Here is a 24792-nt window from a genome sequence, read left to right on the forward strand (position 1 = left end):
ATCATATCTAACCTGTTCTCTTTAGACAAATGATAGCAAAAGCATGGTTCTCCTGTTAAAATTGTACACATAGAGTTGATTTTTAGTTTTGTATCTCCTCTTGTTACTTCCCACACAGCATTTCTAGAATTCACCCCTATAAAATCCTACTGCAGCTGTGCAGTATAATGTTAGTTATAAATATAATGTTAGTGTTGTTACATTAGCTGTACTACTGTTCTATTTTTTTTCAGTTTATCCTAACCGGTATAAGCTGCCTATGTAAGCATAGCTGTACACTGGTTGCATTTTCACTGGCATTGTTGTTTTGATGGAAACTCTTGATTTTGATCAGATCTAGAGCCAGAAGCTTTGGCTGAACTAGAGAGATAGTCACTGTTGTGAATAATGACTACATTTTCTATTTTACCTGGAATAAAACTTCAAAGAGAACATAAGCTTTAACTTCAGAACGTTAAAATTTATATGATTTAAGGTTAGGAAGATACAAGTTCCATAATTGTGTTAGCACATCAGAATTCATCAGATATTTTTCTTAGTTACACAACAACATTACTCAAGCAAATTATATAAAAATATTAAAATATTGTTCACAGATTCTACTGAAATATTTATGCTTTCTGATTTGTAGGCACTGAATGGTAGTACCAGAAATTATATTTTCCTGTGTATTAAATTTATATGGGTTTAGTCCTTTGTAAAAGACATCCTTTTCATTTTTCTGTGTCTTGGTAAGTACCTAATACAGAAGGTACTTTAACAGTAATTCTAGTACATGTGAAATATGTGATAATGTACACATCATAGAAAGCACATCATTGCCCATGACAATTCCTCAATTCCATTACAATTCCTCAACAGGATTCTTCACGTTGACAGAGACTATCCTGAATGAAGCTTCTGTTTCCCATAGGGAAAAAGGGTATTTTAGGCATTTCAGGAAATCAAATTTGATACTGTCTGTGAAAATTACAGATCTCAACTGTGCTACCTAAATCTCTTTGGTGTGCCCTATGTATCATAATCTTAACTGCTGATGTGCTTTATTGCTACAGGGCAGTAAAGCCAGAGCTCCACTGGACAGGTCTGGTTCTGTGGATTTGGACAGCTCTATGTCCAGTACCTTAAGCAGCACAAATAAAGTAAGTAAAGCCTGGGATAATTGTACATATTTAGACACTTCAAAAAAGTGAAGTGAAACAACTAAGCGAGTATGAAATATGGTCAGATGTGAAATGTTTCCAGTTGCTTTCAAGCTTTTCATTCTATTCCCTGTGTTATAAACCAGAGAAGTGCTATTGAATTAGAAATACCTTGTACTGTATATAACATATTTTGTATGAATATGTGAGTATATGTGAAATAAAATATAAAATATAAAATCATCTGAATTTTACAAAGTGTGAAGCAAAACAAGTGACCATGCTGCTGATCCTAATCTGACTGGTTTTAGTCCTGAAAGTTCATACCATGAATGCAGGACTGTATGAAAATAAACTTAAAACTAAAACAGGAGGTAATTTCCATGTTTGTGTGGTTAGAAAACTTTTAGTCTGTATAAAACAATACAAACAAACAACATGGAAGAAGCCAGTCTTCTTCCCTGGAGGCAGCATAGCACTCTGTAGACTTAGAAATCCAGCTATTGATTCTGCTGTAAATGCCTGCTCACCTGCAGACTCCTGACGCCATGTCAATAAGAGTCTGCTCTTTCTGCTTATGTTTTTGAAAAAATGTCTGATTCTGCAGGAAACAGGGTGAGGAATAAAAAAAATGCATGGCTTGGGATTGAAACAGGCATCTAGTCAAAGGCTTAAGTTCTTTGTGTGTATCTGCAGGTAGACAAGAGGAATGTTATATGGTTAGATTGGGTTGCTAAAGATACAGCATTCTGCAATGCCACCCTTTTCACTCTTAGCCAAACATCACCATTTTGTTCTGACCCTATTTCTTTTGAGTTGTATTCAACACACTATAAAATACAAATACTCTCAAAATTACTAAAAATTTTCTCTGCAAAATAAAGACTCTGCTTTGTTTGCCTAAGTGATGAATAACAAGGATATAAAACATCAAACGTCTTTCTTTGACCTGGCTTGATAAAAGTGTGTGTGTTTGAAGCAGATGTCTGTGGGATGTGAATAATGACATGGTACTGCAATCTCAAAGATGGGTTCTAAGCCCACATATTGATAACCTTATGTCTTGCACTGCTAGGAGCCACCGTTGTGTGAAAAGGAGAAAGACAGACTTCCTACGCTTCCTGCAGAAAATGCTGTCAAGACCAGTGGATCGCTGGATGAGCTCTGCAGTGACCCAGAGGATTTCTCTCTGGAGCAGTCTGTCACACTGCCCCAGCAGAGCTTTCGGAGGCGAGCAAACACACTCAGTCATTTACCAACTGAGAGCCAGGAATCTCTGGGGCCTGTCGAAACATCGCCATCTGTTCCTCAGAGGAAACTCATGAGGTATCACTCAGTGAGCACAGAGACTCCTCACAAAAGAAAGTAAGCCTTATTCAAAGCAGGCTATGATTTTGTTCGTTGAGGGCATATTTGGGGATGATACTTGCATACCAGGTATGTCCTCTTAATGGATAAGAGATGCAGTGTGCCACTTCTTGGAGGTTTGTAGGTATTCTTTCTAAAAGCACCTTTAGCCCTGTGTGCTTCACAAGGGAAAGAAGGCATGAGATGTGTAGTTCCACAGTATGTCACAAACTACTTGATTTAGTTATATTTGTCCAAGGAATCATTTTTGTTGTTTTGATCTGTGAGCAGTATGAATTAATGCTACTTATTGTTTTCTATTTACAGAAAAAAATCCACTAGCCTCTGTGATCCTGAAATCCTTACTAGTTGGTGATTTCATATGTAGCTTTGAAATAGCACACAGAAGTGACTTAAAGTGCCTAGTTATTGGTAGAGGTGGGGCTCCTGTCTAGCTTTTCAATGAGCCTATCTAGATTTTACTGACAAAAACAAACTACTACTTGCTTTAATATGAATATTCTTCAAGCTGTCCTCCTTCAAAGGCCTGCCTCTGCATCTCTAGCCTCCTCTTAACTTTATGGCAGTTTTCTCCCTCCCTTCTATCTGGCTTCTTCCAATTACTGTTGAAATACTTCTGTATTTCACTTCTCATTCATTGGAACTCTTGATCATATGCCTGACTTTCTCATCGAAATCAAGGGGAAGCACATATAAGGAAAAAGAAATGGGGGTGTTAGTGCCATTTTTTGGTGAGTTGAATTGGTCGTGTTCTGAAATGCCTTGCTTAAGCCTGTAAATGTGAATTTGGGACTTTGCTGACGGGGTTAAAAAAAAGTTCGTGTTCTTACAGTTGCTGCATTAACTGTGAAAAACATAGGAATTTTCTCACATATGCCAGCTCCCTTTCAAAGATTAGAGAAGGGATTTCATTTTTTTTTTCCCTCCTTTCCTTTCTTTCTGTGTTGTTCTCTGTGCTACCTCAACTCCATCGCTCTGGTTGGAATCCGCACTATATGGTGTGAACGAATCTGTCGGCAAATCTAAAAGTTCTTCTGGTCAACTTGCACGTTCTCCTACTCTAGCTCGTCTTAATCCCTCGGCCTCTTCACCCAACTTTCTAAAATATCTAAGGCATAATTCAAGTGGAGAACCAAGTGGCCATTTTGCACCAAAAAGGTGAGCTAGTACTTGCAAATAGTTTGGGGTAGGGTTTGTTTTCCTATGTCGTAAATATGAAACTCTATAGCACAAATAATTAAAACAATTTAGTATAGACCAAAGGTGGTAGATTTTTCTGGGAGAGGGAGCTCTTTAACTGCTCCACTTCTTAATGCAGAGCTGGTACTTACATAATTTGTTGTTTCAATCAATTAAATTCTTTCAGACACTGGCTCTTTAGAGCCAGTTGTTTCAAAGCAATTTGTTGTTATGCAGCAGACAGCAGCGCTCCTTAAATTGTGTGAGTGATAACTTGCCAAGAACCTGAGAGCTCACTTTGTCTGTCCTTCCTGAAGTATTTGGTTCTGTCGTTTGTTAATGGTAACACAAAAACATACTACTGTTCTTTTGTTCTCTAACATTAAAGGCAAGTTGACCAAGTAGTTACATGGGGCAAGAAGCATCAGGAATATGGAGAGCTGATAGGAAAAAACCCCACCACATACAACCCCACCACCATCCCCACTCCTCACAAAACAAAGCTCCAAGAACAAGCAAACAAAAACTTCAACCCATCAACCCATCATTTGTCTTGGTTACTTGCAGCAGTATCAAATAATACGTTTCCATGCCTTCTTTCTTAGAATTAAAATATAGAGAGAGAGCATTGAAGAAAAGGACAATAACACTTGTTTCCCTGAGAACCTGAAATTGAGTGGCTCCCTAAAAATCATAAACTGTGAAGCTCTTTCTTAATCCCTTGAGCTAAAACGGCTTATTTCAGCTCAAAAGGCTAATGAGACCAAATGTCTCAGAAACACTGTCAACAGTCACTGGCCATTGGCAAGCAATTTTTATTGCTGTTGCTGTTTATTTTTTGGTTTTGTTCTCTTCTGCGAAAGTTTCCTGCTTCCCCAAGGTGCTGATTTTTCTAAACCTAAGAAAATACTCGACTGAGGATGCTGCTTCACCACTTTCTTCAGTTGTATGTACTTGCTGAGTACTAACTAGAATTTCTTAATTCAGCTTTACCTCAGAAATATGACATAGCTCAAGGCAGGAAATGCAAGTCTGCAAAATCCTGTTCACTCTTCAATTTACTAAGTCTTACTTGAATCCTGAAGGTTAAATTCTCAAAGCAATTTTTTCCAATTGGTATGGTAATGATTCTGATAACTGATACACAAAGTTGCAACTTCTCCTTCCCTTTCCCTGTCTGTTAAGGGTATGCCATATTGAACATCTAAGCAGCAAGACTGAAAATGGAAATTGATGGGGATGTCAGATGGGTTAATGAGTTTAAATCAATATAGTCAAGCTTCCCAATTCTGTAAGTGAAATTACCATGTAATTGTAATGGATTTACAATGTAAGTGAGCCCTTTTTGCAGGGCACACTATGCCTCAGACTTATCTTCTTTGTCTCAATACCAGCTACCAAAGAACCTGCTTCACTTCATGCTACTGATCATCCCAGAGTATTCTGCCGTCCCCCACCCCCTTCCATTCACATCTTCAGGAAACAGTGCTAAATGCCATCCAAATAGAACATTATGGTTTATCAGAAACAAGTATTTCTTAAATTTTCTTTTTCAGGAGTAAATTCTCCTACTCATGTGATTTTGTGTATTTGTCTCAAAAAAGGTCTTCTGGTATCGTCAGCCAAGTAATTTTCTATGTTTTCATTCCATGCAAAAACTGTTCATTATCTGAGTTGTTCTTACATCATTCTATTGACCTTCTTCTGAGTGTGTTTCAGACTTGTTATTTTAAAAGACAAATAAATAATTCTTTTAAATGAGAATAATTTCAGTTAAAACAATTATGTTGGCCAGAAGACTGTTGATGAAATTTGATTCATGCTCCTGTCTGTTGCATAAACAGAGCCACAATCCTAAATGATCAGTCAGAAGACTTAGCTTTTAACTTTAAAGTTCCAAGTTTGTCTGAATAAAGCCCTGTTAATGCTTTACAAAATAGTTTTTGCCAAAGTCTTATTTTTTATTTGCCAGCACAGTGATTATCAGTGTCAACTTTTCGTAACCTTTTCCTCCAAACTTAGTCAGTCATTGAAACTCATATTTACAAAAATGTAATAGACTTGTCATTGATTCTTATTACATTAAAGAAATTTATTTGAAACATGCACTAAAAATCTTGCGATACAGCAAAGAATAATAACTTTACTGGAAGTACATTTATATACATTGGAACATCTTAGTTTGCCCAAACAGATATGTATCTCAAAGTAGGGCTTTGTTAGCAGTTTTAGTTTTGGCTTTGGTTTCCTTGATATTCAGACCTTCAGGATTTAGCTGCCTTTTGTTTGAATCTTAGGATTGTGTATTATATTTATTCTGTGGATTTATACTTCTTTGTTCTAAACTATACTTCTTTGTTCTAAACTATACTTCTCCCAACTGCACTCTCAGCATCTCCTACCGTACTGCCTTAAGGAAAAAGCTTCATTCTTCCTCTTCTGTGCCAAATTTCTTAAAATTTCTGGCTCCTGTAGATGAAAATAACACCTCTGACTTTAGGAGCACAACAAGGTAGGGTTCTCTCTTAAAACCTAGAGGTAAAACTGTATTTTCAAAGATTTCTTTGTCTGAAATATTTCAAATGCTTCTTGCACTTGCAAAATCTGATTTGTGCAATGGTTCACCTGCATGTATTCTGCATGTAATTGCTGTCAAAAGAGTTAAGCTGTCCCAGACTACTCTCCCATTAGGATTGCAGATTTTAGTAATTTTTGATGTTACAATGGTCATGCAACTTCCATCTATGTATTTCTGTGATTATTTCTGACATAGGAGAGTTTTCACTTAAGAGAATATATGATTCATCCTAAGCAATGTCAGTGTCCTCAAGTTGGAAGGAGAGGGTGACCTGTAAAATGCTCCTGTCTATTGCTGCCAGAGCTATCTGGATTTCATTTATCCCTTTCAGCTTCTACAAAGACTCTCATAACCATTTAGCTAATAGCTGGAATAAAGCAATGAATAGTTTAGAGTTCTAACAGATGAAAGTTATTAGTGGGATTTTTAATAGGAAAACAGCATTGTTCCTCATTATTTAATTTTGTATTCTGAATAAAAACCTCTGTATGGCTTGTGTGGGTGACATCAAAGGAGTAATATCCAAGGTTCTTGGATTTTGTTCCCGAGTTTGTTGCATGTTTTAGAGGTGGACTTGCTAACAGAAGGGCTTAAAGTTTTTCTCCCAGTCTATGTTGGGAGGGGAAATATTGCATACCCAGTGCACAGAAGGTAGGAAGTTCAGTTGGTGTTTATAAAGCTCCTTGATGAGTACTGATAAAAGGCATCAGCAAGTCTTTGTGTCTCCTATGAATAACTGCTAAGTTTTGTGGATGGCATGTAAATAGTATGATGGTAAAGCTACATTATTGTGTATGTATTTTTAATACATTCTGATTAATATACTGCTGCAAAGAAAACTGAAAATGAATTAAAACTGGAAAGAGTAGACTGTACAGAGCTGCCAGTCCCTGTTTGTGAACCTCAGTGCTGTTTGCAGCCACGTGTAAGCCTCTGCCACAAAGCAAGTTTCACCTTCCCAACACTGCGAGCTTGGCCTGGCATGTGCACAGCACACTGCACTCCTAAGGCAGTGGCCACGTGTTCCCTAAGGCTGTGTGCCTGTTCTGGCAGAGCCAGGTGAGCTCCTCACAACCTGTTCTGTGTTCTGCCCTTTCAGCGACTACGAGTCCAAGCACGGCCAGCAGGCCCTGGATGCCGACAGCCCCGTGAGGACTCGAAGGCATTCGTGGAGGCAGCAGATATTCCTGCGAGTGGCCACCCCTCAGAAAGCCTCTGATTCTCCCAGCAGATATGATGGTAAAGCCTGGGTTTGCTTCTGTGAGCTTATTCATGTTTGTAGTGTGTGAAGTGTGAATCATTGTGTCCACCAAGGGGAACTATTTGCCTGGTGTTCTGTTTGTACTGTCATAGCAGTTTGCCTCCTGCTTTTTGGTAATTCTCAGCTGGTTAGCTGTTGAGTTTTCACATTTCAGCTTCACATGTAATTTGTTCCTATTGTCTCATGTTAACTAGCCAGAGAAGAAATGTGTACTGTTTTAATGAGTTCTGGGGAAAAAATGCATCACCAAGTATCTTACTGAAGAAAAGAGGATGCTTCTATTTTGTCTTTCTGTGTTGGAGTATAGAACTACAGACTAGAAAAATCCAGGTGTACCTGCAGGAATTACATTTATTTTATGATCTTATTTGAGTTCTGTACTGCGTGCTTTGTCCTTATGTATGCTGGTCTAGTCTGTGACATTTGCCACTTGAGTCACAATCATCCACTGTTCCCATAATTATTTTGTGAAATTTTGTAGAGCTGAAGAACCACAGACTAGAGGAAAACCACTGTGCCTAAGCATGCATGTGCATCATTTCATGCATTCACTTTATGTAAGGCAGATAGTACAGGATAATACAGTGCATGCTGGGGCCAAGAATCCCTGAGAAAATCCTTCGGCTCACTAAAGTTTGAATTTCACAGCATGAGCTTTGTAAGCTGTAACTTCTGACTTACCTCTAAGGCCATTGTATGAAGAATAAGAAAAAGTGTAAGGAAACAGAAAGGAACAGTATCTTAATAGTAAATGTAGTAAAAAGTAACCATCGTAATGTCACTGAGTTGTTTTTCTTGCATCTTTACGTGAGATCTTGATTAACTGGAGTAGGCATGTAACAGAAGTGTTTCTATCGTTAATGCACTTCTTGCAGCGTAGTTTGACTGACAGTGAGGTAAGCCCATATATGGGCACAGATGCCTCTCAAATTTAGTGTACTTGAGCATGAAGTGATCTCAGGAGCATGTTACGTGAACATAGATGTGAAATGCTCTGTTGTACTTAAGGGCATGTTATATGAAGGGCTGTTATATGAAACTTCTATTTTTACATGTGTGATGTCTCTCTTTGTGGCTGGAAATAGTCTTACTTGTTTTTGAAAGCCACAGAACCTTCCCCTATTAAATAGGAAAATAAAATCCTTCTAAATTGCCTACCCAAGCATTTTCTCTGAGACATAATAGCTGCAAGATACAATCTTAACAACCTACAGCTGGGTAAGCAGAATAATTTGGGAAACAAGTGCGGCCAAAATGGAAAACAGGATGTGCTATTAATAGGAGCAGTAATTTAAAATATTTAGCCTTTTTTCTTCATTCATTTTCTTTTTTGTTTCACTGTACATACTCAGTTTATGAACAGAAGAAAACTCAGTGTCAACAGGTTTTTTTAATTATTTAAAGCAAAATACTGGGTTTTTCTGTTTGGAATTTTATGCATCTCCTGGAACATTTCTGGCAGTGAAGGATACTTACTTGTTATCTAGTCTCTGTAGCCTTAAAGAGAGCTGCTGTGCAGTTGGTCCTACAATGGACTCACCACCACAGTTAACTAAGAAACCCCTCTAGTTCCAAAGTAAATGTAACTAACTAGCTGTCATTCATCATCTTGTTTTCTTTCATATTCTGTCTTTTTTTAGGTCTTTTTCACTCTTTTTAGACTAGTTTCCTTTAATTTGCACAAACAGCTGATATATCACCAAAAGATCAATTTCAGCCAAATTGGACAGAGGGCAAAGAAGTTTTTAAAGATAACATGCTTTGTCATGTTCTGCAAAAGTAAGCATGAAGGGAGGGAAATAAGGGAACATCTGTGATTTATGAGTTCCCCTTTACAGACACAAACTCCACTGACCAGTTTCTCCCTTGAGGTGCCATGGTCAACACACTGCTACAGAGTAATCTGCGGGAGAGGAGCAAGGAAAGAAGCTGGGAAATGGGTGTGTTTAAAAGCTAGTAAGTCTCTCAGCCAAGAGGCCCAGATCTCCGTGACTCAGAGATGATACAGTTTTTCAAGTTTAAGCTAGGCTGCTTTACTAAACTTTGTGTTAAAGGTAAAATCCACCAGGGTGCCTGAACTGTGCATTGCTTTGACCACGTGTGGGCAGGCATTGTCAACAAAATGAAACTGCTCTGTGGCTTTAATTCCTCTGGGTTATAATGAGTAAATTGCACATAAGAATGTGTAAGTTGTCACAAGAACTAGAGACAGCTTTAAGCTTTATACTCGCAGAAAAACCTAGGCTCTGACATTCGTGGTTTTGTTTGTATAGACAGGTGGTGAGCTGAATCTCAAAGTGCATCAGGTTCATTGCTGCTCTCTGTGTGGTTAACACAGCAGGATTTGAAGGTGTCTTTACAAAAAGTTAAGAAAGGAACCCCAGAGAACTGGTACATAGCTTTTGCTGAAATTTTGATCTTACACTTTCGAGGTACTGAACATGATAAAAGTATTGATAAAAGTACTTGATAAAAGTACTTGATAAAAGTATTCCTGAGTTTCCGCTTGAAGCTTGAACAGCTTAAACAGCACTGAGTCCCATTGTCTTGCACTTCTGTCTTGCACTAAAGACTTTAATTCTTTAGGAAGTGCTCATAAATAGTTTGAGCTAAAACTTCATCTTCTGTAGCTCAGATGGAACAAAATGGTTGCTGGGTGTCTTTGGGGGTTGCATCATGAATTACCAGGCAGTGAGCACAGTTTGTTTTGCAGACAATATTATTTAAAAGGAAGGATTTACAATACATGAAGGAGGGTATTCTGTCCTAAATCAGTAGAAGAAAAATACTGCAGATAGATATGCTAGAAAGCTGTTTTTCCTTGCCAGTTGAGATTCCTGCCTTGCATGATGATTGGACTAAAGTAGCCATGCTCAGCAAGGCAAGCACTCTGAGACAACACAAAGCCTTGTGAAACCATTACTTTTGGTGGTTGTGGGAGCAAAGCCCCACATGCACACCCTTTTCCAGACACTTCCTGCTTATTGATGCTGCCACTTTCCCCTTCCCCTAGTATTGTTCCCTGCTTCTGTACACAACTTTACAATTAAGCACATCAGAGAACTGTTGGGCAGTTTGCTGCCTGACAGAAGAGCCCAGTGATCCCTGGTGAGCCTGAAGATGAGGTCTCCAGTTTGAAGACCTAGAAAGGATTTTCTACATGGGTAGAGTGATCTGTAGGACTTCTAATACTTTACAGCTGGTAGCTGCAGGATGGAGTGCTCAATGATGCTAGTTCCACTGCAGCAAGCTGCAGTTCAAATGCTGCAGCCTCAGCTCCTGCTGTTAGCAGCTCCTCCTGCTGAACGGTTGTGATTCTGCGAGTGGTGTGGAGCGCCAGGGGGCAGCGTTTCTCCCACTGGTGCCTTCAGACTCAGTGTCTCATTCTGTTTCTGTTGTTTATTTGTGGGAGTGTAATGAGTGTTGAATCCTGCAAAGTGGAGAGATGGAAAAAGGGAAGCAGAGTCTCCTTACCGAATGGATCACACTTTGATCTGTTAGAATACTACATTTATTTTGAAAGAAGGTTTTTATTATTCTTTTTCTAAAGATCTGTCTCTTCTACTCTCTGTTTTAAACATTCTAAGTAATAAATGTGTTTCCTCAATTATTTGATTTTTACCTTTATACCTCCCCACCCTACTTGAAAGCAGATGTTCCTACTTCCGTAGCATCGCTCAAGAGCCACTTTTTTTTTTTTTTTTTGGCTATGCAAATAGTCCAGGACTCTTTAGTGCTCTGTTCACTGGTAAAAAGGTGAAGAGAACAAAATCTCAGTGATCATTTTAAACCCGATGAAGTATGGACAAACTCCAAAGCCCTAATTTTCAGTTGGGTCAGTTTTCTGGTCCCACTCACAGTATTGCACAAGCAATAGAGCAGGCAGGGACAGGTGTCTGGAGGGTGAGGGTGGGTGCCCTTACTCTGCTCAGGAGCAGGACATCCTTAAATCAGTGTAGACTGATAAAGAAACTTCACCTTGCACTGCAGTGCAGCAAGATATTCACTTACATGTATTCAGCATCTACAAATCTCTGTGCAGTGGACAGTTATAACTACAGTTTTCACATGTTGACTGTTCAGAATTGGTCATAGTAGGAGAACTGTTTTGCAGATTGTCAGAAACTCCCAGCAGAGTCAATTGCTGGATTTAGGGGGAGATGTGAATAGTTTTTGAAGGAAACGGTAGGAAAGTAGTGGTGCTTGTTGGAGCTTTCTTGGTAAGGGAGGTGTTTGGAAGTAGACAACAAGATTTTTGTAATAGCTATGTCAGTTTTAGGTTGGAGAATGGGTAATTTGTTTTAGTGTGGGCAATGTGTAATGAAGTTACCTGTTGAATAGTGAAAGAAGTTGAAATTCAGAGCAATGAGATGCTTGTGCCACTTAGTAGTACTCAGCGCAAATATACTCAGATAAAAAATCAACTTCATTTTATTTTACACCTTGAGTTGCAGAAAAAATTGTATAGAAAGCACAAGTATTTCTGTACAGGAAAATGAACTTGATTCATTAATTAAAATTAATTTGGTTTCAGCCTCTATCAGATAGAGGTGTCAAACTGTTAAATCCTATGTGCTGAAGAAAAGTTTGAATTTGAAGAACTGTTATTCTTTAAACCAGCTGTAGTTAACACCTACCTATCTGTTTATGTGCTTTGTGCTGTGGGCTATATCTCTTCATTATTTAAGCAAATTTTTTAAAAATCATTTTGTAGTAGCATTGCAAATACTATAAGCTGTTGCTTTAGCATTCTGTGCTTAAGAGTGTTTATGGGGTGTAAACTATTTGTAATGTGTTTGCCAATACTGTTTTAGCAGCACAGTTATTATTAATTCAAACCAGTTGGTTATAATTAATTACTCAGTTCTGCGCCTTTCAGAGCAAATATGTGCTCAATCTTGATTTGCAGCACAGAAGTTTGGCTACAGCCAGTAAGTACATGATTAAAGTTTGATGGCTTCTGTGCTCACTGAAATATTAGGGCATTCCTTTCTCAGGGATTGATAATTTTAGCAAATGAGATTAATTTGGAGGTAGTGAGTACTTTTTAAAAAGTCTTGGCTTTAAAGAAAAGCAAAGTCCAAAGCATCTTTCAGAGCTGATTTTAATCAACAGTGTTGAAATACACAGTTTTTCAAGAATTCCTCATTCAGCCATTGCTTTAAGTTGTATGTCAGATTAGAAGAACTTGTTGCTTCTTGTGATTCTGTATCTGAAACTTTCTGATTACAGAAGGCTCCGGGTCATTTTACCACATCTGATTATAAAGTTAAATATTCCTGGCAGCTGTGTAAAATAATAGGAATATTAAATCTTTGGTTATAGAAGCTTGCATTTCTCTTTATTTCTGTACCATGTGTGAAAGACGGTGTTGTACAACCCGAATGGAAATTCTGAAGAGAACTAAGGATGTTGTTGATGTCTTTTATTTTGGCATTGAATCTTAAATGACTTTGAAATTCTCTTGTTTGTTTGCCAAACTAAATTTTGTAAAGTTTAAAATGCAACAAAGAAAAATAACATAATGTAGTAAATAAAAGGCTTAATGGATTCTTCTGTCCAGATTCTCACCATATGTTGTCTAACTTTTTAACCCCAGTGTATGTGACTGGTAAACACTGCATGTAGAGAGACATGTGTAAACAATTCTGTAGTGAGGTTGGTGATAATGCATTATTATTGAGCCTCCTCCCTATCAGCCCTTCCTTTCTACTTGAAGCGTTGGAGTTTCTAATCAAAGATGAATCTTCTTGTTTTGGTTTTGACAGTTGAGCTTGGTTAGACTAAGTGATTCTGAAAAAATGTTTTTTAAATTTAGGCTTTTAGGTTGGTTTGTCACTTAAACCTTATTTAATACTGAGGTGGACTGATTAGGAAAATATTTGATAAACTAATTTTTTCTTAGTGATTTAAAATATACCTGTTCATATAATTTCTGATCAGATATTGTCTGTTTTAATTACTACTGAGGTCATACACTATCTTTCCATGTACAGACTTACTTTAGTATGAGCCCTGGTAGTAATATATCATGATACTTCCTTCTTAATCTTTTGTACTTTATTTTTGTGTCATCTTTCCATTTAAGAGTTTTGTGTCATGAATTTGTTGATCTTTTTGGAGTGTAGGGATACTCTTCACCTTAGGGTTGAAGCACTGCCGTGTGAAGCCAACAGCTGAATATAAGGGAATAGATGAGCTGTACAAATTCCATCTCAGTCCATTGTTCCTGCTGGCTTTGTCCTTTGTTGGGTATTATAAGTAGTGGAAGCATAAGAGGAATGCTTTTCAGGTATGTATGGATGTGCTAGAATATTTGAGCAACATTTCCATCTGGTTCATGAGAAGTGTCATCTGAAATTCAGTACCTTGAAGAAGTTCTCACAAGCCCAGGAAAGATGGTGGTTTTCCCAGTGAAGTGCAGTTTCTCAGGGAATCCTTGGGTTTGAGTCACAGACTTGTAAAATTGCATTGTGCAGAAAAATAGTTCTGAAGTGTAGTCCAAGTATGAACCTCAAGTGGAAAATTACCATAAAATTACCATTGATCAAATATACTAATAGTTATTGAGTCACCATGCCAAATCCTGAACCTTAGAGAGCAGAAGTGCTATGGGCTTGTAGGAGTAGCATGTATGGAGGTAGAATTCTATGTGGAAGCAAAGGAAGCAATATATTTGAAAGAAGTTAGGGTCAGGTCAAACCTGGAATAGGAGTCAACAAAAGCTGACTAAGTTGGCAGATGAACAGGGAAGCAGTCTTTCAGTGTGCACTGAAGCATTCAGATCCTGCTTAAGTGCACCTTCTAATCTCATAAAAGTTCTGAAGGGTGCGCATTGCTTGTTAACACATGGCAGTTTGGTTCAGTGGAATGTGAGCTCCCAGTTAGATGCAGTTGAATTGCTCTACTGTTTGTCTTTGCTTTCTCTGCTATCCTCCAGTGTGTAACAGCACAATACTCAGTTCCTTGTCACAGTACTTCTGCTCTTGTCTGTTCTGCATCTGGAAGCTGGGTGGTATGTCTCTCTATCACCTTGTATGTTCATGGGCATGGGTTAGTGCTGACTTACCAAATGTCTGAGTTTTTTATTTTGCTTTGCGGGATTACCTTCATGTTCTACCTTCTTCCCTTCTTTACCAGCCAAATAGCTGATGCAACTCTGCAGACTTCTGACAGGCCCCCTGAGCACTTAAACAGGTTCATTTTGCATTCTGTAAATCTTGCCAGCGTGCAGACAGGAAGGAAGGCAGCTTTTGAATGTCTTGCACTTTATCAGAGTAGACTTTAGACTTTCTGTTAAATGTCGACAAGTGATAAGAAGCAAAAGAAAAAATAGAAAAGGAGCTGCTGCTTGGAAGGCAAAATCAATCCTAGAATTCTTCACAGAAGCATTAGAGGTAGGGTTGATAATCACAATTGTTCAGCTTATAGAATTTTATAACCTTTTGGTTTTCTTTTATAGCCTTAAGCTTTATTTCTTTTAATGAACACTGACTTTATCAGATTAGTCAGAACAGATGGGAAATTTTCAGCCTAAATGGGAGCAGGACTGTGGTCTTCAGTAATGAATGCTTTGCAGCAGTTCAGTTGTTGCCACAGTTTGACCACTGGAGAACAGCAAGTGAGTAACATCTCAGATAAATTTGTGAATTTGATACTTGAAGATCAATCTCTGAAATTTGTCCTGAGGAAGCGAGATGTGTACATGAACGACAGGAAGATTCTAGATATTGAATGTGTTTATTCTTGCATTAGGAATGCAGTGTGTTTAATCCATTTCCTTGCATGTGTTTTGCCAGCCTGGGTTTTTTTGAGTTTAGGGCTCTTATAGCAAGTAGGTACCCATAAACTGTATCTGGACATAGTCTATTATTTTCTAACATATTAGTGCATATATGCAAACTTAAAATCAGAATACACATCTGATGCTGAAAGAGATACATATACCACTGGGAGGATGTGTAGAAGAGACTTGCTTCCCCAGGATGTGCCTGCATTCCATTTTGGATGCTGTGAGAATGGATCGTGAACGTAAGATGTGAATAGACCACAGACAGTGTACAGTAGATAAGGGGTTTCCTATCTAGATTACTTTTTTTTTTTTGCATTGGTGTATGGTGAGCACTTCTGTTGATTCCTCTTTCTTATGGTGTCATTATTGTATGCAGCCTTAGAGGAAATTAACAACTTCCCTTGAAGATTATCTTTTTATTTCTTTATTAATTTATTCCAAAAAAGTAAGTGAATTCTACCAGCATTATCCTTAAGAGCATTTCCCTTTAAATATTTCTTAATATGCACTGAGGAAAATTGGGTTCAAAGGTACCATATTTAGAAATTCTGCATTAAAATGTACAGAACATTGTTGACAGTATAGCATTTGCATCAAAACCTACAATTGCATCAAAACCAGCAATCAAATAAAAATAATTTTCCTTTCATGGTCAATACAAAGTTATTGAGTTGTTTATTTGAAATTGAAAGTTATTGAGTGTGTTTATCTTCTCTGTGTGCTGACATTTGCCTGTAGCTCTTTCATAATTGCAGATCTTAGCCCGTTGAAGTCTTTCCATATACCTGTAAAAAAAAAGATTAATGTTTCCCAGTTTCTTTTAATGGATATAATAGTCTCTTCATTGTATTGATACTTTTCATAACCATCTGTATTTCTGAGTGCACCTGTTAGTTTTCCTATTTCCTTTGCAAAAATGGTGATTGCCATTAAAGTGTCAAATATTTGATCTTTGCCTAATTCTCATTCCCATGATGTTCATCGTTTCAGAAGTGCTGTAGATACCAGAAGTGTGGGTATCCACATCTAGACCCAGAGTGCAAGGCTGTAAAGGTTTTAAATTTTTCTGCTAGCTGAAAATGTTGCACTCTTTTTTATTTGTGTATTTTAGCCCTTGACTTTGTGGTGGCAAGCAAATAAATGTTGTATAAGGAAACGGATGGTATTTGGAGCCACTCTGCTTCTCTCTGACGCTTTGAGAGGAGAAGATTGACAGTGGCAAGACTTAGAAAAGCAGAAGTGAACAGCTGTGAACATTTCCATTCTTAGTCATTTGAGCTCAGTTGTGCGAGTGCCTTCGAACAAACAAGGAAAGAATAGCTGCACATGAGCTGCATGAGTCAAAGCAGAGTGACAGTCTAGGCAGGACATAAAGGGGGGAAAATCTTCCTATTTTGTTTGTTTTGAAGAGATGAGATGATGTGTGTATTTAATTCAAAATCTTTACCACCATGCTAGGCAATGATAAAGACGTGGACCACTGAGCTGCCATCAGAATAATTGCTTCAGGAATGCTCCTTCTGCAGGAGCTGTTTGAAACAGCACACACAGATGTGCTTGTCCTTGGCTGGCGAGTCTGTGAATGGATTTTGCTGCACTAAGTTTAAAGCACTGTCTTGCATGTATAGCTCAGGGAGCCATTTCATAGCCATTCTGGCTGGGTGAAGAAGTGCTGTTGCTGTGGCCTTCTGTTTGAGATTTGGTAGGAAGAGATTGGTTGTTTTGACCATTCATTTTAAAGTTGGTGAGTTGAGTAATTTTTCCTCTAGATACAGGTTGAGTCAAAGACTACTGAGCCTCCAGAGAAGCTATATAAAACTATAAAATTAAGTGATACTACAGCAGGTAATTAGAAAACAAAGTATAACAGCTGATTCTTCTTACATTGATTACTTACGTAAAACCATGTTATATACCCTTTCCCTAAAAATAAATGATTTTTCAATTTGCCTGAGATTTATTTAATGTTCACTTTCTTTTGTAATGTTTTCAGTCTTAGAATTGCTTTGCATGCTTGACAAAATAATATATTTTATGGTAGGCCATCTGAAGCCAAAAGAAAAAGTGCAGAAGGTAATGATATGGTTAAAAATGAGAAGTGAAAACAAGCATGTCTTATATGCCTGTCTCTCTTCCCACCTATTTACTTTAAGAACTGGTAATCATCCCATTGTATGGCCTTAGGTGGTGGTGTGTTTGTGCAGCTAAGGGCGTGTGTTTTCTTTGTTAAACACGCTTTAGAGATTATTCTTCAAATTATGTGGGTGTTATATTTGATTTTATCTGCTATTTGAGTCATGCCACATTTCAGCTGTAGGTTATGTTTTTTGTAATTTCTCAAACTTGCCTTTTCCTTTCAGTTCTCTGCCGGTAACGTTCTAATTAGCAAGATGTGATCTTGGTGTGTGGTAGAATGTTACCAGGTTATAGAAAAAATACTCTAGGCTTTAGCCTGAATGATTCTTGTTCTGAAGCAGCTTTTAAGTCTGTTTGAAACTGTCATTTGAGAAACCTTGCTTGGTATTGCTCTTATCTATCTATCTATCTATCTATCTATCTATCTATCTATCTAGATATAGATAGATACATGAGTTAGTGTGTATATATAGATGTGTGTATCTATATATGAGCAAACTGTCCCTTCATTCACGTGTTCATGATATCCAAGTAGTTAACAACTGCTTCTCTTTTTCAAAGATTACTGTGAATTGGGAGATCTCCCACCCAGATCCCCATTGGAACCAGTGTGTGAGGATGGCCCCTTTGGGCCAGTGAAAGAAGAAAGGAAGCGGACACCCCATGAGCTTCGTGAGCTGTGGAAGAAAGCCATTATCCAGCAGATACTGCTCCTCAGAATGGAGAAAGAAAACCAGAAGTTACAAGGTTGGTGAAGTTCTTGAGCACTACACCCTACTGCAATACAAATTCACCTTTTGGTTTTCTCTGTGGCCTTGGTAGTGGACTGCACCAAGCCTTAGTGAAACATTCTAGGAACCCACAGGTAAATCAGATTAGCAATATCTCCCTGAGCACTCATTAGTAGGTCACAACGTATGGTAATTTTTTTATCACTTCACCTTATTATTTGCTTACTTGATCTGAAGGGACACTCTCTTTACCGTGGCTGGGGTTTTTTAGGCTAGTGTCTAGAAGCTCTTTCAAGGAGTTCAGCATGATCAGTATCATGAACTGAATTCTTTTCTGCATTCACATCCACAGGTCCTTGTCTAAGTATTGGTCATTGCAATGTAGTGTTTAACCAGTCTTGACGCTCAAAGTAGTTCTTAAAGAGGTTGTTGTGGACGTGAAACTATGGGTTCCTGCAGTGGTACCCACACTGTGCAGGCAAGGTTTCTGCAAGGTGGTAATGACTTAGATCAGTCCAAAGGGACTTGAGAAAATGTAATTTGCAGTTGTGCTTAGCCACAATTTTTCTGTGAATGACTTAGCTGCAGCAAATCCATTTTGGTGGCAATTTTTACACATGAAGAACAGGTGTATGCAGAATCACAAGTGATTGCCTTTGCTCCCTTGAAAATATGAATGATGAGGACAGAAATTTTTATCTGGGTGATTTTAGATGTTCAGGAAGGGAGTAGGCACCTGATCCGTCAAAAGGGGAGGTACCTGTCATGAAAATGGGAATATCTCTTTTTCTTTCTCAACTTGAGGAAGGACAGACTTCCAAGAAGTGTGTAGAGAGAGGGACCAGCTGTATGAAAAGTTCAGTACACCAAACATGAAATCCTTCTTTAAACTCAGGCTAAGACACGTGGCTGGAAAGACAGAACACCTCTCAGATATTGGATATGGCCTGCCAAAGCACCTGTAGGCTGTTTGCTCCCAGCACTCTAGCTCTCCTGTTTCACCCTATCTGAAGAACACCTGACACCTGAGTTTCCTAAGAACCCCAGTGGTGACAAGCATGCTCCAGCAATGTACTAGCTAATCCAGTAAAATAAAATATCACGATGGATACCAGATATACAGTGTCCTTGGCCAGAGGCTGAGGCCATCTGGAGAAGAGGTGCTAAGAGAAATGATTTATACAATCTCTTCAAGCTTAGAACTGTGCTGTTGTAAATGAGCTTCTGTAACTTTTTTATGGCATTTGGAAATAAATTTTCTCTGTTTTGTGTACTTATACTCCTGATTTTTTTAAAATTTCTTTTGTATTCAAATTATCTGAATTTGCAGCCTGCAGTCAAATATTTGGCAAGTGCAGGTCATTAATATCCATACATATTTTAGCAAGTTAAACTAGATGCTCCAATTTTGTCTGCCCAAAAGAAAAAATTGGAAAACCATCACACATACTTTTAAATGAGCATGTCTAAAAAGCCAGTTAGTGAATGAATGAGGAGTGTTGGCAGAACTGAAGGCCCAGCTGTGCTGTATGCCCTGTGGGGTGAGGAAGGTGTCCTAGGTAGCTGCTGCATGAAGATCCCAGATGGTGAGACAATACTTGAAAACCACAAATGATTCTGCTCCAGTGAGCATCTTTACTGGTAGTGCTTACGTGTGATATTGGGAATTGGATAGTGTCAGTATCTAAATAAGCTTGTTGATAAAGGCATACTCTCATGTCAGTCCTCACAAGTCACATTTTTGCACATAGCATAAGACTGAATAAAGCAGAAAAGTCTGAAAAGTTGCCGAGCAATGGAAAACATTTGTTTGAGAAAAATAAAACATTAAAAGATTTCTCCAAGTTTGTTTTCCTGTAACCTGAAATTTAAGTGCCCCTTTTTTTAGTTATATTCATACAATACTCTCTGTGTTTTAAGGTTTTTCATACTCAGATTTATAAATGTGTTGGTTTTGACCTGACAAAAATATAAAGAAGTTGGCAAGTAGTTTAGATAGACTGAATTACTTTCAGTGTGAACACACAGCTGTAATAAAACTATGAGTGCATGTATTTCATGTATCTGTAATTAATCACTGAATTAAATATTAAATATTCTGAGGCCCAAATCTTGCAAAGACTTAGGTAACCTCACAACTCACAAGAATAACATCATTGAATAAAGTCATTCACATGTGAAAGCAACTACAGGATGAGAAGGTTACACTTCCCAGATATCTTGTCAGTTATTTTCAGTTTTTAAAATCTAGATTCTTGTGTAATCTGTGGGAGTACAGGACAAGATAACCTTTTGTGACTCTCACAGTTCAGTAGTCTAAAAAACCTTAATTGCAGATACAGATCTCAGAACAAGTTGAGTTTAGAGTGTTGATAGTGTCATTATGCAATGTAAATGTCAGGCAATCTTTAACTGTTTATTAAGTTTAAATAAAGGAGTTGAAAGTACAAATAATGGAGAGTTAAATTATCATAATGACTTTTTAACATAGATCATCTCAAGACTGAAATGGGTAGGAGTTATTCTATGAGTTCAAGCTATGAAATGCTCAAAAGTAGCAGCAGGCTTATGGTATATAGCAGAATGTCCTCAAAATAAGAGTATCTTGTTACCATTACAGTAATGCACCATCACAACAAAGAAGTACTGTAAATACATTGGGGTAAATTAATTAAAAAACATGGTCACTTCATGATACACTATTTCATAAACATAGTTTCAAATCATATTATTTGTAGGAGAATTACCTTTTGATTTTTGTTTAATACTATGGAGCCTTTCCAGACTTTTATATATTTTGAACTTTTGCTCTGCTTCATTTTTTTGCGAGTAGAGAGCTGCTCATGTCCCGGAACTAGGTGCATTGAGTACTCAGCCACATTTCAGCCTAGTTAAAAATTTGAAACCTATTTTGTTAATTTCTCCATAAATTTCCCACTGTTTGTCTCTCCTCAGTGCTGTCTTTGTAGCTTCATCTTGCTTTCCTCATAGCATTTTCTTTGATCATTTCATCCTTTTAGGAATAGATGACTGACGTATTTGTATGTCATATGAACTACACCTTTTTCTCTCCTCTTCTATTTTTTCAGTCTTACTACCTGCACAGATCCATCCACTGTCACAAAACATGCTTAATTATTTAGTTTGCATGTTTAACATTAATAAATCCTGTTTTCCAGGCACTAAAATGCCCCCACAGGAAAAAAACTTTTAAGCTTTACCAAGAGTCCCTTTGAAATTCTCACTCTACTTCTAAAATTTGGAATCACACTCAGCTACAGAGTAATTTTCATTTCTGCCATGGTTTTTTGATGCTTTCCCAGCTATTGTTTTTACTTAGTTACTACTATTATGGGCTGTATGCATAACAAATAGATGACTAAACTGGGTTTGTGTTTTCATTTGCTGAAAGTCTTCTGCACCAAAGAGCTGGGAAAATGAAAATTCCTGTTATGAAAATCGTATGTTTATTTCATTAGTCATCATGTGTCATGTTTCTTCATATTTAGGAGTTGATTAGGAGTAGGGAATTCAATTTAAATGGCCAAACACAATTAGTATCTTTAAAAAACCAAACAAACCAATCCAACCCCAGAATCATGAAATTCTACATATGAAATGCTTCAGGTGAATAGCATGAGAGAGTTGTAAGTTAAATGAATCCATTTTACAAATAGTAAACAATATTAACTGCTACATTCATTATATCACTTTTTAGCATCTGAAAACAATTTGCAGAACAGACGTCTGAAACTTGACTACGAAGAAATCACACCATGCTTAAAAGATGTAACTTTGATTTGGGAAAAAATGTTGAGTACACCTGGAAGGTCAAAGATTAAATTTGATTTGGAAAAAATACACTCTGCTGTTGGACAAGGTAAACAGTTTGTTTTTTAAGTTGTTGAAATGCTTGTAAATTTAATCTGAAAAAGAATAATGTGGCCACATAACCACTCCTTATAACTATATTCTCTCTAGTGCTGTTCCTCAGGCTGCTGACAAAACAGGTAACAGTTTTTGGTACCATCATGGCTATGCAAATGCAAATACCAGTCCCTTTCAGTGGTAGCTGCAGTTGTCTCAGTGGAGCTATAGCATACATTTTTGAATAATATCTGCCCTTACCAGGAGAGTTGTATGCTATCTCAATGTATTACAGTTTTTGCAATCTGATTTCATAAATTAAAAGTTACAATTAAAGGAAAAAAAAAACCAAACCCTGGATAGTGCCAATAAATGACTGTGTGAATAACTGAAGAAGGCTTCTGCAGTGTTTTCTGGAAATTCTCTGTTCCAGCTGTGTACTATGTCTGTGCACAAACAGTAGACATGGCTGGCTCTGCAGAGCTGCCTTTTCTCTGAGGTCAAGAGCTTTCTCTGAGTTCAGGAACTTTGTCCCTGCAAACACTACTTACAGTCTTCCTCACAACTTCAGGGCTGACCAACCACCCATATCTCCACTGCAGCAAAAATTATACAACCTAAGGATGTTTTCTTAAATGTTCTAAGAAATTGGGCTATTACTCAATGTTTCATTTGCCATGGTTGGACCCAAAGGCCTTAAGCTGGGTGCTATATGGACTAATTGTGAAGATGCCTCCTGCAAGGAGCTTTTTATAGTTCTTTACAAAGCTTTCCAACATGTAAAGAAACTATCAAGATTTAACCATTGCAGAAGTTTAATATTTTAAATATGCACCTGACTATGCACAATTATACAAGCAAGTTAAACCAAATTGCCCATTTAAAAAACTGGGTAAGTCTAGATTTTTAACAATATCAAATCCTAATGTGTTTTGTTATCTTTCCATGTAACTTGTATGCTTGAGTAAGTCTTGATTTCTCCTACTGTTATTGTCCTCCATATGTTACATATATACCAAAAGAAAAAAATAGTCCTAAAAACTTAAAGCTGTAAGTTACTTCGAACTGTAGTATCTGGTTCCAGTGCATTATGGATTAGACAGAGCATTTCCCCAAGTGAAAGTGCATTGATTTCTTGTGTAGCTGATTTAATAGTGAGTGATACTCTTGTGCTGAATTAATTTTACTCTCAGAGCTTTACATACAGTTTAAAAATGAAAGCTGTCATTACTTATGTGAAATAGTTAAGTAACATCTACCCTTTTTAAAGAGAAAGAAGTTCAAACTTTAAAATATTTTTATGTGTACCAGTCATTAGGCAAGATGGTAGTAAAACTAGAAATGCAATATTTGCTATCTGATTATCTGCCTTGTCTTGTAGTGTCAAGATCATATCTCATTTGTACCTATTTATATTTTTGGTATGTGTGCATCCCACCTTCCTAAAACGTCCTCATAACATCAGTCCATGCTATATTAGTGAAAAGTGTGAATTAGTTCTATTGCAGTACTTTATTGTGTACTTTACACAGAAAAATATGAGATAAGCATATTCAGAGAGAAGTATTACAATTCTTGATGGCTCTTCTAGTGCTTCTCAGACTGGATGTAAACATTAACCTTAGGCAGTTCCTAGTATTTGTTTCTGCTTTAAATCACTCCTGTTAAGGTGTTGATGTCTTCTATTGGTTGAGAAAGTAAAAGCACTGTAGTTTCATCTATTTCTATGGTCCACTGGAGGTTGCCAATAGGGATCTGCCTGACTGCATAGCAAATAGGCATCTTCATTTCCTCAATTCTGTTAAGTATAGCAGAACCCTCAGTAGGAGTACAAATTACTGGTTTAATTGCTTTCTCTGCTCAGGAGTACCACGTCACCACCGTGGGGAGATCTGGAAGTTTCTAGCTGAGCAATACCATCTTAAACATCAGTTTCCAAGTAAACAACAACCAAAGGACACACCTTATAAAGAACTCCTAAAACAACTAACTTCCCAGCAGCATGCAATTCTTATTGACCTAGGTAAGTACAGTAGTGGTCTGAAAGTAAAAAAAGTATTTGTGATCTCTGTAAGATACTTAAAGAAGGTAACACACAAAATGCCTTTCACTATTTAATAATAGGTTGTTGGTAAGAACTGCTTTTAATCTGGTGTGAGAAACCAGGAGCTGGTGGTTTTCCAAGAAGATCACAGCTCTTGTGTGTGGGATACTCCCATGTTGGACTCAGTATTCATTATGCTCTTCCCTAATAAAAGCAAAAAATCAATGTCTTGCAGAGCATAGCACTGACACTTTGGTTCTGAGGAGCTGTGTGGGTCAGTTTAAGAAGTCCATTATCACTGCATTTGATTAAATGAATTTGCAATGAAAAACTCCATTAAAGGAAATTATGCACTGCAAGTAACCAAATGTCATGATAAAAATTTATGGGGAAAGTTGTACTTGGACTGATTTGAATGATTAATACCCATTGCATTATTTTCTCTTACATCTTTTCTGTAAAGCAGCAGCACAAAATTGTCCCATCATAATTTCTGCTCTTTATAACTACTCAAACAGTATTTAAGCATTTTTCACTGCAAGTTGATCTACCAGGAAAGGGGTTTCTTTCCTGATGAGGAAGGATGGCCTTTACCCAGAGCTGTCTGGGAGCCCTCATTTACTATTTTATTAAAAACCCAATGTGCTGACTGTCTTCAGTGGGTACTAAACTGTGAGAAGATTTGTCAAGTTTA

At 37.5% G+C, this 24792-nt stretch overlaps 1 protein-coding gene across 14 annotated transcripts in view; it reads left to right on the forward strand.

Moving 5' to 3' along the window:
* TBC1D1 (TBC1 domain family member 1) overlaps positions 1-24792 on the forward strand; it is a 98327-nt gene that overhangs the window by 56958 nt on the left and 16577 nt on the right. For 7 of the 14 annotated variants that reach the window (XM_038134570.1, XM_038134566.1, XM_038134568.1 and 4 more), the window contains 8 exons: positions 1056-1142; positions 2218-2507; positions 3540-3668; positions 6082-6201; positions 7367-7506; positions 18018-18203; positions 21906-22067; positions 23919-24077. In XM_038134570.1, coding sequence (XP_037990498.1) covers positions 1056-1142; positions 2218-2507; positions 3540-3668; positions 6082-6201; positions 7367-7506; positions 18018-18203; positions 21906-22067; positions 23919-24077 — 1273 coding nt within the window. Of the gene's footprint in view, positions 1-1055; positions 1143-2217; positions 2508-3509; positions 3669-6081; positions 6202-7366; positions 7507-10986; positions 14544-14598; positions 14926-18017; positions 18204-21905; positions 22068-23918; positions 24078-24792 lie in introns of those variants that run through there. The other 7 variants (XM_038134580.1, XM_038134572.1, XM_038134573.1 and 4 more) reach the window with 7 other exon arrangements.

This window comes from Motacilla alba, chromosome 4 (assembly GCF_015832195.1).
Source record: "Motacilla alba alba isolate MOTALB_02 chromosome 4, Motacilla_alba_V1.0_pri, whole genome shotgun sequence".
Classification (NCBI taxonomy): domain Eukaryota; kingdom Metazoa; phylum Chordata; class Aves; order Passeriformes; family Motacillidae; genus Motacilla; species Motacilla alba.